At 34.3% G+C, this 12638-nt stretch overlaps 2 protein-coding genes across 2 annotated transcripts; both read right to left on the bottom strand.

The window, feature by feature from the left end:
• Positions 1 to 600: 600 nt before the first annotated feature.
• LOC106390154 (endochitinase CHI) lies at positions 601 to 2219 on the bottom strand. Its single transcript, XM_013830560.3, has 2 exons — positions 1736 to 2219; positions 601 to 1259 (listed from the first exon to the last, which is right to left on the bottom strand). Exons 1-2 carry the CDS (start codon positions 2202 to 2204, stop codon positions 838 to 840), a joined length of 891 nt encoding a protein of 296 aa, XP_013686014.1. The 5' UTR covers positions 2205 to 2219; the 3' UTR covers positions 601 to 837.
• Positions 2220 to 7167: 4948 nt separating this feature from the next.
• Positions 7168 to 9475, bottom strand: LOC106395467 (endochitinase At2g43620). Its single transcript, XM_048753357.1, has 2 exons — positions 8048 to 9475; positions 7168 to 7752 (listed from the first exon to the last, which is right to left on the bottom strand). The coding sequence occupies exons 1-2, from the start codon at positions 8475 to 8477 to the stop codon at positions 7358 to 7360; spliced, it is 825 nt and encodes a 274-aa protein (XP_048609314.1). The 5' UTR covers positions 8478 to 9475; the 3' UTR covers positions 7168 to 7357.
• Between the last annotated feature and the right edge of the window lie 3163 nt (positions 9476 to 12638).

The following is a 12638-nucleotide window of genomic DNA, read 5'->3' on the forward strand; positions in this document are numbered from 1 at the left end:
TCTTTATATATATAGTTATGATTTTAATAATAAAATAATAATCCAAAAATATATATATATAAGAAGATACAAATACATGTGAAAGTCAATGAAAAAAATATACTGTAAACTTATTATGTTTTAAAAATTGATAGACACATATATATTATAATATATACCAATTTAGAATTGAAAACAAAATATTTATATAAAAATAAATTAAAAAAATTCAAATAAGTTTTGAAAGAAGCTATAAATTCAAATAATCAATCTATTGATATTTTGAAAGATTGAAACTAATGAAAAGTAAAATTTGGGCCCTATAGTCGGATGAAATTATTTAATATGGTGGACCGTACGTTACTTGTCTACACAGACCACTCGTTCTGATATTTCTTATCAGAATGGTTTATTTGGGTTACAACGTGCAACTAAGTTAAATGATCGCTACACGATTTAGCTGCAGTTCAAAGTTTCATTCTTCTGTTAAAATTGCATGTGTCTGCTTGTGTGTGTCATCGTCGACATGTTCATGTGTGGTATTAAAACGAGTTCGCTTCAGTTTGTGTTTTCTGTTCGTTTGTGTTTAACAGTAAACGAATTGAAGCTAGGAGTGACATCTTATGAATATTCATGCATTTAAATGGAAACACAGAGATACATCCAATGTGTGTTGGTGATAAGTTCACAATAATGGAACCTCTGTCCTAAAATCCAATGTGACTAGGCATAAATGGAAATCGTTTCATGATTACATTATTACAACAACATTACTATACTAGTATGATACTTTCTCTTCTGTGGTGTCTTATTCGTATATTGCCAACATTGGCTGTTTCAGATGCATAGAGAGAAACCTTAACAAGTGAGGTTTTCTCCAGGCTGAACTCCAAGCTTGCCACAATAGTCCTGGAAGTACCTAACCCTGTTGGCAGCTTTCTCTGTAGAATCTCCTCCGCTACACTCCCTACTATTCACAGCCCTGATGGTCGCCCCAAAGCCCGATTTAAAGCTCGAGCGAACATTAGTGGTCCAGTACCAGAAAGAGGCCTTGAAGGCAAGAACCTGGTTTTGAGCCACTTTCTCTGGTGTAGCCAATAAGTCTCCCTCGTTCAGGTCTCTGCCACAGGGACCATAGTTGTAGTTCCAAGAGAGCTGGATCGCACCACGACCATAGTAACCCTTTCCTTGTACACATGGGAACTCTGGTTTTGTTGTGTCACAGTATTCTCCACGTGCGGCTTTCGCTGGTCCATCGACTTCCTCAATGTGGCACATGACTGCAACAAGGTGTATATCATCAAAACTCAAACCAAAATCTGTATATAATCTAATTGATTTTATTTTGTTAATACTGAAATCAAATCTTTATATAAAAGTCAAACTAAAATCAAGGGATAATATAATTAAATTTTATTTGCAAACTAAACCAGAGATTAATTATATTTATAACATAGATTCTCAAAACTGAATAGGCAAAAATATATAAAATAACTGAATATCTATGGGACGATCTACAAAACTGACATATATAATATTTTTTTTTTTTTGAAACTGGACATATATAATATTTCTAATCTTGTTTTGGTAAAATTATATTTCTAATCTTGATCATTGGATCTAGGTCTATATTAAAGATTTTCAAAAATATTCATATATAGAACTCGAGAGAATTATCAAAATATTGTGATAATTACATTATGAATTTAACTTATAATAAAGATTATGAATTTAATTACTGGAAAGAATTACTTACACCCCGTTTCCTGAGCGACGTGAGCAAAGAAGGCAGCGATTTCACGTTTGGAGATGGAAGCACCGAAGCTCGGATAGGCGTTAGCTGCAGCCATGAAGGTTTCGTGAGTGTAGAATCCTTTGCCTGGGCAGTTACTCTCTGTTGCTTGGCTTAGTATAGAGTTAAAGAACTCAGGTGTCACAGTTTCTTCAAGTGAAACAGTTGGATCTCCGGGACCGCTGTTCTTGCAAGGTCCTTCTTTGCATCCCTCGCCGCAGTACGCGTCGGTGGTTCCACAGTAACCAGCACTGCTGCAGCATAAGCCAGAGGCGCAGCCGCAGTTCTGAGAGGCGACCGGTTTGGAAACGGTTAGGATCAGGAAGAAAAGAGTTGTGAGTAAAGTAGCAAACTGGTCATTTCGTGATGTGGTTTTAGCGTACTTCATCGTTGTTTTTTTCTGTGTGTGTGTGTGAGGTAGATAGAGGTACATTAGGTTCACGTTTTATAGGAGAAGCAAAGACAATGATGGTACCGTGAAGGAACCGTTTTGTGGAAAAAAGGTTTATATTGTGGTATTGAAGTCAGGCATCAACGCCACGTAACCAATTTAACAATAGCCTAGTCGTCACGGTTCGTAGAGAAAATTCAAATGTTCCAAATGAACATTTGAATTTTCGTTGTATATTACATAAATTCGTTAAATCAATTTTTCTTTTAATTGTAGACCTGTAGATATATCATATATGTTCTTCAAGAAAACATTATAAGACATACTTTGACATGTGAAAAACTGTAAATAACAGGAAATATCACATCGTTGGCAAAAAAAGAAAGAAAACAGAGGGTCTTTTCAAATTGGGCTGATTAACTTTTGGTTTGGTGAGATGTATTTTATTATACTCCCTCATTTTTTTAAAGTTACATATTCTAAATTTTTTACATATTTTAATAAAAAAACATTAAATTTGCATAATTTTTTGAGTTTATTTTTTTCCATAATTTTAACCCAATAAAAATTCAATATGTGCAATTAAGTTTTTTGAAGTTTGCAATTAGTTAATAAAACAAGTATTGAAAATGTAAAAAAATAGATTTTTTTGAAACAAAAATTTTCTCTAGAGTATGTAACTTTAAGAAACGAAGAGAGTGTTTTTTAAGAAAACTTTATTGGAAGGGTCTTATTAGAAATAATAATGTTAAGACATAAAGGAACAAAATGTATGATATTGATCTTCTTTTGAATATTAAAAGTAGGCTCGTGTCATATTCCAACCATTTTAAAATTCTTAAGATTGTTTTGAATTACCGGTAAACGAGAATTTCTTGTGGAAGGTTATATTGTCGTATAGTCAGTCTTATGTGAAGGAAGGTTATATTGTCTTATAGTCTTATGTGTTAGGCTTTAGTTCAATCAATAATTTAAGAATATATAGCACCAAATATTCCATTCATGTTTTGCACATTGTTCTGTAACATACTAAGGTTCAAATATATGATTTAGCTTTTTTTTTTTTTTTTATAACCGTGGAGATCCGGCGACCGAAGTCAACCGACTAATCCCACGAGGCCCGCAGCAGCCACGTATTCTTACCATTTAAAACAGTCCGGATGGCCAGAGAAAATCGAACTACGGGTTCGCCGTATTGGGGTTTTTCCTCGAACGCCACTAAGCCAAGCCCGTTGGTCATATGATTTAGCTTTAGGAATGCATTTTTGGAGTTTTATAGGATAATATTTGTCGGTTCAAATCGTTTGCATTAGTCATTTAGATTTTTAGTAAAATATTGATAAGAATTGATGTAACAATAAATTTATTTTAAAAAAAAAATATTTGTCTATACGAATTTATACTTTTGTAGTTAAAAAAAACAGAGATATATATGTTTATTGAATAATGAGATGTAGTAGCTTTATTGCAAAATAAATTCGATATTATAATTATCTTCTAAGTATTAATTGGGAATATCCATTTCATGTTTTGCAATAAATTTATCTTGCTTTGTTTATGTAAAGGTTTTTGTTTCAAAGAAGAAATAGCTAGAGGAAGGGACTGCTCACTGAGCTTAAGGTGCCCTTGTCAACCGGGAAAGAACTATTACGGTTGTGGTCCGATCCAAATCAAATGGAACTACAACTACGGCGCAGCCGGAAGGTTCCTTGGACTTCCTTTCTTAGGATCCAGATATGGTGGCTCGTAGCCCAACCGTTGCTTATAGTTAATTAATTAGTTTTGATTCCTCGTAAATCATAATAGTTGAAGCAAGAAGCTTTATGGCCGAAATGGAACTGGAAATGCAGTTGAAAGACGTAAGAGCACCAGTATTGGTTCTTTTCTATAGAACCGTTACTCACAATAAAAGATAAGTATAACTTAATATTTATAATTCATTTTAAGAAATTAAAAATTTTATTTGAGAAATTTTAATTAAACACTATATTTAAGAATTAAAAACTTTGTTTGAGAAACTTTACGAAATTAAAAACACAATAGGATAAGTCATAAGGCAATCTCTCATAACTTTATTTGAGTCTCTTGCATGAGAGACTTCTCTTTTTTCCTTTTTCTTTTTTCTCTCTCTTAATTTTGTCATTTTATTTATTATTACAATGATGAAAACTTGGTGAAAAATCCACCATTGAAAATGCTCTAGGTGGAGCTGAACTAAAGAAATTTCGAAGATGGTATCAATAAAAAATTAAAATTAGTCCATAAGAACTGAAAATTAATTTTCATTGCGAGCAATTGAATTTATCTAATAACAGTAGACTAGATTAAGACCCGCACCTTGCGCGGGATAAAAATTATATATATAAATTATTTTATGTATTATATGTTCTTACATATTATGAAATAATAAATATATATTAAATAATTAAAAGTCAGTAACTATTACATATATAATAAAATTGGTGCGAACGTATAAATCAATTTTATTAATACAAACAATTTTTTTTTAAAATTTGATAGGATATGTAATTAAATTTAAATGATATTAACATACATAGTATATTTTTAATATTAATGTCTATTTTTTTTTAAATGGTGTTTTCTACTCATATGTTTTTTTTATCATGTGTATCTTTAATAGCAAAAACTTTAAATTACTGATAACAAAATTTTCATTGTGGGACTAATAATTTTAGTAATTGATAATTTAAAAAAAATTATCAATGTTAGTTCAAAACTTTTATCAAAAAAAAATATTCAAAGTAAATTTTGAAACTAAAATATTTATTTATTCAATATGGTTTATAGTTTAAGTTAGAATGATATATATACATATATATTTTAAATCTTAATGATTAATTAAATTATACTTTTACTTATATGATTTTGTAATCATTTGTATTTTGTCATAACAAAAATTTTAAACCATGGATCGTAAAATTTGAATGTGAGACTTTTAACAGTTTTAGTAATTTATAGTCATTTTTTAAAATTCAAAATATAAAATATACAGAAAAATCTAATTTTTTATAATATGGTTATTTTGTTTTTTTTAAGTTATTTTAATAGTTTTAAATTAAACAAATTTGATAGAAGATATTTTTTTTTATCAGATCTTTTTTATTCAAAATCATTAATTGTCATATATACTTTACCCACATTAGGCAATTCCGTAATTTTTATTTAAGAAAATAATAATTGACATTAATAATGAATTTATGGTTAGTTTAATAAAAAGTTTATTATATATATAGATGGACCAACCTATTTCTCTAGTAATTCTAAGAATCATCTTAGTGATGACATGTGGCTACAAAAAAAAGTTGTAATGTTTCACAAATAATATATAAGGATAAACCTCTGGAAAATTAATTGATTAGGTCAGTCGTCGGATACCTCGAGTTTATAAGAAAAAAAAATTGAAGATTACTTAGGGAAAGTCGTTGGAAATAAGAAAATCTAACCTTAGTTAGAAAAAGTGGACAAGTTTAAAGAATAACAAAAATATTCGTGTTAAAAATTGCGGAGTGGCTTAGCTTCTGTGGGAGAAGTTCTGAACTATAAATGACAATTTAGGCAACAGATTAGACACCAAAACGCAAAGAGAAAAATGAATAGGAGAGTTCACAAAGTTTTAGGAAAAAACTTTATAGGTTTTTTTCCCTAAAGGTTTTTCGGAAATTCTTGTAAAGAGTCAATGTGTGATTATAAGGAATTTGTGTGTTTGCAAGGAAATGTAGGTATCAAACTAAAAGTTTGTTTTAGGATCAAGTAAAATTGATAAAGTATGGTGTTCTGCAGCCACCTCAAAAAATACTTAAGCACATCATAGTCAATGTAGTTTGTGCTAATCCTAGATTTTGTACATATACAGTTATTTGTTAAAACCTTATATATATATTTGTTCACGTAAAAGGTAATTTACTATTCATTTGAAGATAAACTAGCCTTTACATATAAAAATATCGTTAAGAAATCAACTTAAAAGTTACAAAAATACTATCGGCATAACAAATTTTTTTTCTTAGATGTGAAATAATCATCTTCATGATTTAAGAGAGTAAGCGTCTGACTGCTAAAAGGGTCGTTCGGCGAAGAGGACAAATAAGAAGCCATTGAAATATTGCCGCTTGACGTCGGTTGTGAACTGTATGCTTATGAACCCTATCACGCATGTGTAAGTCCACACTCATTTTACGTTTGAGTGGACCATGACCATCTTATCTATAACTATTTTGTTATTTATGAGACATTTTCCCTAGTTCCAAAGCAATACTTAACAATCCTTACAGCAACGAAAACAAGTTGAAACAAACCCTCTAGTGTTAATGACAGTTTCTTCTTTGATTCGAAAATGCATCAACTTTCTTAGACGTATATATCGATCGGTCCTTGTTACTGAAAATTTTGGGAAAACATTGTTATTTACGTGTAACACTCCTCTGTAAGATTTGTTTGCAATAGTCATTAAAAAGGGTGTAAATGTTGTAAATGTGTTTGTTGAGAAGTGATTCCTTGAGTAAAACCTACAAATGAAAGAATATTAACTAGTTAGTTGTTAACTAAGTCAAGTGAGAAGAAGAAGAACAAAAAGGTAAGAAGAAGCAAGATTGAAAAGCGAAAGAGAAAGAAGAAGTTTCAAGTCAACAAGTCGTTAGTAAGTTAAGGTATTAACTAGTTAGTTGTTAACTAATATAAGTTAAGAGTTGTTGTATTATGAAGTTGGTAAGAGTTGTTAGAATAGTAAAGTTTGGAGTGTAAGATTAGTCTAAAGACTAGAAGTATGGACTAGGTTTAAGTGAGCAAGGAAATATGATTAGAGTCAGTAAGGAGTCTACCATATAGGTCAAGTGTGATCGACTATAAGATGTTATGCAAGAATGAATGAAAAATAAGTTTGGTAAAACAAAGTCTTGCATAAACAAAACAGAGAAAAACAGTGAGAGATTAAGAGAGAAACAAAACAGAAAAAGAGACAAAGTGAAAGAACTAACCTGCAAAAGAGAAGAATCACAAGTGTTTATTATGGATACATTATTTTATGACAACTGATACAGACAACACATGATAGTATGTTACATTCATTAGGTTACACCTCATAACCTTTTTATTCACACACCATTTACTTAGTAACTCACACGCGCGAGACCAACATGATAGCATGAAGGTTGCCATATTAACCACATTTAATGTCTTTAACAACTAAGACTTGTTCCAGGAGAGATCCCAAACTGCCTACAGAACTCCAAGTAGCGATTAACTCTGCTTTGCACCCTTGTCGGACTCCCACCGTCGCACTCCCCACCGTTAATCCTACGTGTGGTGGCTCCAAAGCCTTGGTCCACGACGGGACGAACCTTTTCGTTCCAGAACCACATGGCACACTTAAAGGCCACATCAGGATTCCGAGCCACCATATCTGGATCAGTCAATAGAGGGAGTCCAAGGAACTTTCCGGCTGCACCGTAGTTCTCGTTCCACGTGATTTGGATAGGACCACGACCGTAGTAGTTCTTTCCCGGTTGACAAGGGTAGACTGAGCTAGCTTGGCAGTACCTTCCTCTTGCTATTTCTTCTTTGTAACAAAAACCTTTACAAAATATCCGCTTTTATTTAAAAAAAAAGAATTAGATGTCCAAAAGTAATTTGTTAAATAAATAAAATATTCCCATAAACAAATAAAACATTCTTTATAAAAAAAAATATCATTTGTGTACCCATGAAATTTTGATACATATATTAGCCTACTGGGGCTAATAGAGGCAAGTACTTTTGATGTTTATAAACATATAATTTTTCGCAGTATCAGTTATGGGTATTAATTATGCTGCAGTAGACATAGACTCATGCAAGTGAAACTAGAAGGTTTAATGGTGAACACTTACTATCAGATTCGTGTGAGAACTGAGCCAACATGGCGGCGATTTCACGCTTAGCGACAGTTCCTCGATAGGCCGGGAACGATTGAGCAGCCGAGATGAAAGCCTGACGAGTGTAGAAACCTTTTGCTGGGCAGCCGTTTTCTACTTTGCTCATGATACCAGCAAAAACTGCTGTTGTGACAACATTTGGAATTCTATCACGTGGGCCAGCGTTGAGACCTACACCACCGCTTTCGTAGCTGCAAGGTCCGCTTCTGCATCCTGTGCCACAATAATCGGCTGTGGTGCCACAGTATCCATACCTACTGCAGCACATGAAACTCGCACATCCTGTAAAACCGCAGTGTTGAGAGAACGCGGTTTTTGTTAGGATGGTTAAGGTGAAGAGAAAAAGGACGAGAGTGTTTTTTAAAATCGATATTTGGGTAGCCATTTTTTTTGTTTTGTGAGTGGGAGAAATAGTTGTGTGTGAAGAAATGAAGGTGGTGTGTGTTTGTATTTATAGTGTAAAATTTTGTCTATTTAAATGATATTTTGTATCAAGGTTAGGTATTTCGCGATTATCAATTTGCTTTTTCTTAGTCCAAATCGATGGACCCTTTTGTACCCAGTTTTGTACCATTACATAATAAGTCGATGACCCAAAAAATTTCATGTGGGTTATGAATTCGGTCATTTTGTTTTGAAAAACAAGTTAATTATATTGAAATCATTCTAAATATACCTTGATGTAGATAAACAAGTTTGTATCAGTTCAAAAGTTTGAGGTTTCTCACTGAATCATTCAATTTTTTTTTGCTGGTCATTAGAAGATAAAAATTGCAAGAAGATGAATTTCTACTGAACAAAATTATCTAGCTAATCAATGAATGTAGTAATAGTGCTCTTACTGCTTAGACTGGATAATAAATAAAAATATAGTAAATACCAAAACTAAGTTCTTATGATTTTAAAACCGGTGTACGTAAAAAAAAATCAAAATCAAAAATATACTTAGACAACTAACAAAATTGTTTTATAGAACGAAGTAACCAAACCGAACACAATTGATAAAGCAAGTCGTAGTCAACTCATGCGGGGTGTTACAACTAGGCCTGGAACGGATCGGGTATCCGGACAATTTTAAGATATTCGGATCCGGATCCTTATCCGACGGATCCATAATTTTATTATCCTTATCCGAATCCGGGGTTCGCGGATATCCGGGAGTCGGATATCTTTCTAAAAATTATAATATCCGGCGGATATCCGGATCCGGATTTTGATCCTTAAAATAAATAAAAAATAATATTAATATATATAAAATATTAACAATAATTTAAAAATAAAAAAAATATATAATGTTTTTAATTATTTCTATGTATAATATTACAAAATTTACATAAAATTTATATATACTATTATAAAAATGAAAATATATTAAAATAAATTTGTTTTTATATATAGATATTACTATTTTTGAAATAGTTATTAATAAAATTTACGGATCCGGATATCCGGACTAAAAAATCAAGATATCCGGATCCGGATTCGGCTTTGACGGAGAAGGACCCTAAGATCGGCTCACTCGAATGGATCAGATTTGGATATGAACTCCGGATGGAGAACTGAATGGATTGAAGGGTCGCACGAAGGTTGCGGAAAGGCCTTCGATATTCCCGACTCCAAATGGTGCTTGATATGACTCACAAGACCACCAAATGAAGGATCTCTCGTCGTTGCTTGATATGACTCACAAGGCCAACGATTTGAGGAAGTGTTTACTTGGATATGACTCACCAAGAAACAAGACAAGTTCTTAAACGAAGAACAAAGAGTTTAACTCAAAAGCTTTTGACAAAATCGATTTCTGATTTATTAAAATGAAAGAGTTTCATACTTATAGAGTTTTGTAGATCTAGGAATTAAATAGAAAACTAGATCTAGATCTAGATCTAGTCAATACACGGAAATAAAGAGATAAGCTAGTCAAAGTGACCGTTCGGTTTCTGTCTAGATGCATCCGAACCGGCTAAGTCCAAAGCAGTAAGGATCAGCACATAGGCGGGACGATCAGCAAGGGCCGCGGGACATTCTGATCGGACAAGTTGTGTTCCAACAAAGCCCAAGTCTTCTGATAGCTTAAGGATCCTTGCCTTAGAGAAATTTCCAAAGGAAAAGTCCATGATCGGATCGAACAAGGTAGAGAGATCATCACCACGGTCGTTGGTACATGCGGTACGAGCCAATCGAGCCAAAAGAGAGAAGTCTCGATCATTTTGTGAAACCTCATGATCCAAGTCAAGTCTGACATGATCTTTCTCAAGTCTGGCATGATCTTTCTCAAGTCTGGCATGATCTTTCTCAAGTCTGGCATGATCTTTCTCAAGTCTGGCATGATCAATGTCAAGTCTGGCATGATCCACGTCAAGTCTGGCTCGGCTGTTGGCTTTGGATTGTCGAGATGGCTGGGAAGGTCGCATACTGGTTCGGTCCGTTTGGTCTTCAGGACGTGGACTTGGTCGAAGCTTCATTCCGGATGTAAGTGGATCGAGACGGTACACGGCCCGATTGGTCTGTCTGATCTGATCGGAAGGATGAACCTCAACTGGGATGTCTGGAGCGTTCTGATCAGTCTGGTCCATGGACTGGGGCACATCATTCCCTCCTTCTTTAAAAGGATTTGTCCACAAATCTGGATCGTCTACAAGAAAAGGAGAAAGATCAGACACATTAAAACTCGAAGAAATATCATACTTACCTTGTAAGTCAAGCTGATAAGCATTGTCATTGATCTTCCTAAAAATCTGGAAAGGACCATCAATCCGAGGCATAAGTTTCGACTTTCTTTCTTCTGGAAATCGTTCTTTCCTCAAGTGAACCCAAATACGATCACCCTCTTTAAAGATCACCTCCTTTTTCTTCTTGTTGGCATATCTTTTGTATCCTTCGGTTTTGGCTTCAATGTTTGAACGAACCTGCTCATGTAGCTTCTTGATAGTGTCTGCTTTCCTATTGCCATCTGTGCTAACTCTTTCACTTAAAGGCAAAGGCAAAAGATCAAGTGGAGATAAAGGATTAAAGCCATAAACGACTTCAAAAGGTGAGAACTTAGTAGCAGAATGCATAGCATGGTTATAAGCAAACTCAACATGAGGCAAACATTCTTCCCAATGCTTGAAGTTTTTCTTAACCAATGATCTAAGCAAAGCGGACAAAGTTCTATTCACTACTTCAGTTTGGCGATCAGTTTGTGGGTGACAAGTCGTAGAGAACATCAATCTGGTTCCTAATTTAGACCACAAAGTTTTCCAAAAATAGCTAAGGAACTTAGCATCACGATCAGAGACAATGGTCTTAGGCATTCCATGCAATCTAACAATTTCCCTAAAGAATAATTCAGCAACTTGCACAGCATCATCAGTTTTATGACATGGAATGAAGTGAGCCATTTTCGAAAACCTATCCACAACCACAAAGATGGAGTCTCGGCCAGTTTTAGTCCTAGGTAAACCAAGAACAAAATCCATAGAAATATCTACCCAAAGATGAGAAGGAATGGGTAGAGCCGAATACAAACCGTGATTAGATGTCTTGGTTTTGGATTTCTTGCAGATCACACATCGGCTACAAATCCTCTCAACGTCCTTCATCAAGCTTGGCCAGTAGAAGTGATCAAAAAATGTCTTGTATGTCTTCTTGACTCCAAAGTGTCCCATAAGACCTCCTCCATGAGATTCCCTGAGAAACAACTCCCTCAAAGAACATTGGGGCACACACAAGCGGTTATCAAAGAACAAAAAATCAGAATTTTGATAGTATTTTCCATAAGCCACTTTGGAACATTTCTGAAATATTTCTTTGAAATCCGGATCAGTCACATACAAATCTTTGATAAATTCAAAGCCAAGTAGTTTAGTTTCAAGGGCTGAGAGAAGAGTATACCTTCGGGACAAAGCATCAGCCACAACATTTTCCTTACCTTGCTTGTACTTGATAACATAAGGAAATGTCTCAATGAACTCAACCCATCGTGCGTGTCTCTTGTTCAGCTTCTGTTGACCCTTAAGATGTCTCAAGGACTGGTGGTCCGTGTGGATAACAAACTCCTTAGGCCAAAGATAGTGTTGCCACGTTTGGAGAGCTCTCACCAAAGCATATAGCTCCTGGTCATAGGTGGGGTAGTTGAGTGTGGCGCCTCCAAGCTTCTCACTGAAGTAAGCAATGGGTTTCCAATCCTGCATCAAGGCAGCACCAATCCCAACTCCGGAAGCATCACATTCAATCTCAAAAGTTTTAGAAAAATCAGGAAGTACAAGTAAAGGAGCATGAGTCAACTTCACTTTTAACATCTGAAAAGCTTTTTCTTGGGCTTGTTCCCATTTGAAACCGACGTTCTTCTTGATCACTTCAGTCAGCGTAGCAGCAATAGAACTGAAGTCCGGAACAAACCGTCTATAGAAACCGGCCAGACCATGAAAGCTTCTTACCTCGCCCACGGTCAAAGGACTCGGCCAGTCTCGGATAGCTTTGATTTTCTCCTCGTCCACTCTAAGTCCATCAGCACCTACAACAAAACCTAAGAACACCACGTGATCTGTTCTAAAAGAGCATT

This window comes from Brassica napus, chromosome C4 (assembly GCF_020379485.1).
Source record: "Brassica napus cultivar Da-Ae chromosome C4, Da-Ae, whole genome shotgun sequence".
In the NCBI taxonomy this organism is placed as follows: Eukaryota; Viridiplantae; Streptophyta; class Magnoliopsida; order Brassicales; family Brassicaceae; genus Brassica; species Brassica napus.

Bases quoted from the DNA above. Each gene is read 5' to 3' on its own strand.
- LOC106390154 (XM_013830560.3), bottom strand. From the start codon at position 2,204: ATGTACCTCTATCTACCTCACACACACACACAGAAAAAAACAACGATG. The intron at 1,260-1,735 runs GTAAGTAATTCT...ACCTTGTTGCAG, and splicing joins CGTCGCTCAGGAAACGGGGT to TCATGTGCCACATTGAGGAA.
- LOC106395467 (XM_048753357.1), bottom strand. From the start codon at position 8,477: ATGGCTACCCAAATATCGATTTTAAAAAACACTCTCGTCCTTTTTCTC. The intron at 7,753-8,047 runs GTAAGTGTTCAC...TATTTTGTAAAG, and splicing joins GTTCTCACACGAATCTGATA to GTTTTTGTTACAAAGAAGAA.